Below are 3,195 nucleotides of genomic sequence, written 5' to 3' on the forward strand. Positions count from 1 at the left end.
TATTTATTTAATATAATTAGTACACTTTTAAAAGAATGAACTAATTCGAATATAATTTCTTGATATTAAAAAATCTAGTGTCAAAGAATTGATTCCGGAATTCACCTTCACTACCTTTTGAAACTTTTAGACTGCTGTACTCTTTTTCAGGACTGCACATTCAGGTGCTAATTGTTGATCAATAGGCTGAATGACTATTTCCCAGGCGAACTTTGACGAGACAATAATTTTTCATCTTACTTTTTTACTAAAAACCTGTAGATGAAGATATAGAAAAGTCATACCGCACAAATCTGAAAAAATATCAATTAAAAAAAAATATTAATCAATGATAAAATAAAACAAAAATTATGAAAATATTCCCTTCCTCGTCTCATCGTTATGTCCAACTCTCTAGTAGACCTCAATATGGTCCATAGCTGTGTTGTTTTTTTTTCCCTCAAATGGCTATTTAGTATTTACAACAAAAACTTCTCTCCTTCTCCCTCTGCCTCTCCTTCCCAAATGGAAAGCTATTCTGACTCTCCTTACCCCAACTCTGGCGGCTCTTCCCTGCACTCTTGAGAAATTTATTGCAAGAATCGCTCATGGGACTAGAAGGATTTTTGGTTAATGCGCTGCCCAGACTACATTTTTGATAGTTGAAATCGAGTGGCGTTGGTGTATTTTAGGATGGCAAACGTGAGATGCTTACGAGACTTGCATCCTAATTGAAAAGTGTGTGTTTTCTGATGCGATATTCAATTGACTTTAAACTTGTTAGGATCTTTTAAGTGTCGTTATTCCAAAGCTCATAATAAAAGTTTTTTTTATGCCTCTTTATGACAGTAAATCCCTAGGGGATGGGTAAAACCCCGTGAAAAAGGGGTAACTTTCCTGTAGTTTCAGATTGGATGCAACTGTTACGATTTTTTTCTCAACTCTTTTTATTTCCATTGAATCCCAAAATGCAAGTGAGACGAAATCGAGCGGCAGTGGACTGTTGATGCTTTAAATATTGCTACATCCTTCTATCATCGACGTCTTTTCTCTTCACTCTTTTTTTAATCACTTTTTCTCATGCAAAATAACATTTTTACCTTACAAATCCATTCGTCAAAGTTCGACCTTGTTCAATATTACCAAAATATAATGTCTGAGACAAAATTAAATAATGATGTCTCTTTTGCTTCAGAGTTCAGATTCCAAAGTGTACTGTACTTCTGATTGAAATAGATGTGTTAATTAGTTTCTAGTTTCAGCAAATTAGAATCAAGCATCCTCTGCATGAAAAGAACGCAACACATTGCAAATCTTTTGATGTTTCAGTTCACATTAACCAAAGTTTGCAAAGGGCAGTGCCCAAAACAAGTAAATTATACATCATCCTAAAGGATTCCTTACTATTGATGATTTCGAGAAAACCCTTTTGCAGTTTTCTTGCACAATTTTGTTCCAAAACCAAACATTGGTAAATGGTGGATCCAATTTACCATACATATATATATATATATATATATTAAAAGCTTAATTTGCTTTCGTTTTCATTTTTAAGAAGTTAACAAGGTGGATCCAATTTGGCTCAAATTCATAACTTTAGTTCAATTCGAAATTAGATGATTTGTCCAATTGATTATACTGTTAATCTCATCAATAACATTATTTATTTCTCTAACGATATTGTTTATCTTATTTATAACCCTTTAATGATATTATATATCGACTCAAATTAAGTATTATGAATTTGATGCAAAGTCGAATTGAGTTAACTAACATACTATTTAAAAGAGTATAATGTCTATTATCTAATAATTGAATTCCACCATATGCAGGTAGTATCAGTCATTTCAAAATGGTATTGAGATTATTTAATTCAAGTACATCCACGGAAGATAAAAATGGTGATCTTTACTCTTTTATATCATTTTAAGTCATCATGTAATTCAAAACTTAGCTTAAGACATCATGAAATGGAAGGTGAATTAAATATTTATTGCATAATAACAAAAGGAGATGTTGATCTTGAGGATGAACAAATTATACAACATATTACTTCTTGTCCATAATTTTGTCCTTGATGGCTTCAGCGGTTGCCTTGGTCGCATCTGAGACTAAACCCTTTACTTTATTTGTGACTTCTTCTGTCATTTTGTTCACCTGAATTTCCACAAACCCTTAAGGCGTTATTAATAGTTAACAAAAACTTGGGGATTTTTACATCATTGAGGAACTCTAGAAATCTATTAACCCTAATATGTTATTTTGAATACCAAAATGCCCTTGTTCCTATCCTTCTAAAACGCACAAAAAATTTCTTTTTGAGATGACTTTAATAAACTCCATAACCCGTATCAATATTTTTTACATCCTCATGTTTCAATAATTGTTTCTTAACCTCCTACGTTAGCTTCTTTATTTATCCATATGTTCAATAAAATACATGAATTCAATCTATTTTAATTTATAAAAAACAGACAAGATGAGAGAAATAAGATAATAGGGTTAGGATTTGCTATATCTTAAGTCCTCTAAGTTGATTGGAAAGTCTTGTTGTTAATATTAATGTATAATCAACTAGATAAATTGGATCACTATCACAGTGATAAGACTGTGTATATAAAAGATTGAGCAACATTATATATAAATATTTTTGAGTGTGTGTATATATATATATATATATATATATATATATATATATATATATATTATCATATGATTAAGTGTTATTTTATTATTAATTTAAATTCAACTAATCACATAATGCTATATTATATATGTATTTATTTTTGTATTCAAAAGTATGTATGTATAATTTTATTGTAAAAGTATGGTTTGGGTTCTTACACTTCCAGCGGTTGCAGCAGCCGTCTCTTTGACATATTTACTTGTATTTTTCACTGCCTTTGCACCTTCTTTTAATGCATCCGCCGCTTCTTTGGCTTTATTGCAGGCGTCTATTATCTCTTTATCCTTTTGGGACTGTGACCGGACATTAATTTCGTTTAATTACCTCTTCAATATCACATTGTAATTCATAAAAACACATCAAAATACATAAAAACCATGCATGTTGTTCGTCCAATATAATGCAGAATTCTGTAAACTTACTTGTGAATATCTGCGGGTAGCATTCACCCACAAATTTCTGCCCAGCAACGATCTGGGAAATCTTGCAGTTGCCATTTTGTTTAATTCTTGTTACAGTTATTTTGATGT

At 31.0% G+C, this 3,195-nt stretch overlaps 1 protein-coding gene across 1 annotated transcript; it reads right to left on the reverse strand.

The window, feature by feature from the left end:
• Window positions 1–1,869: 1,869 nt before the first annotated feature.
• On the reverse strand, window positions 1,870–3,195 carry LOC123219962. Its single transcript, XM_044641938.1, has 3 exons — window positions 3,088–3,195; window positions 2,824–2,958; window positions 1,870–2,136 (listed from the first exon to the last, which is right to left on the reverse strand). Exons 1-3 carry the CDS (start codon window positions 3,160–3,162, stop codon window positions 2,029–2,031), a joined length of 318 nt encoding a protein of 105 aa, XP_044497873.1. The 5' UTR covers window positions 3,163–3,195; the 3' UTR covers window positions 1,870–2,028.

The sequence above is a fragment of the Mangifera indica genome, chromosome 7 (genome assembly GCF_011075055.1).
Source record: "Mangifera indica cultivar Alphonso chromosome 7, CATAS_Mindica_2.1, whole genome shotgun sequence".
NCBI classification, from domain to species: Eukaryota; Viridiplantae; Streptophyta; class Magnoliopsida; order Sapindales; family Anacardiaceae; genus Mangifera; species Mangifera indica.

Coding starts and splice junctions, on each gene's coding strand:
- LOC123219962 (XM_044641938.1), bottom strand. CDS start 3,162: ATGGCAACTGCAAGATTTCCCAGATCGTTGCTGGGCAGAAATTTGTGG. Junction 2,959..3,087: donor CTACCCGCAGATATTCACAA/GTAAGTTTACAG, acceptor GTCCGGTCACAG/TCCCAAAAGGATAAAGAGAT. Junction 2,137..2,823: donor CTGCTGCAACCGCTGGAAGT/GTAAGAACCCAA, acceptor GTGGAAATTCAG/GTGAACAAAATGACAGAAGA.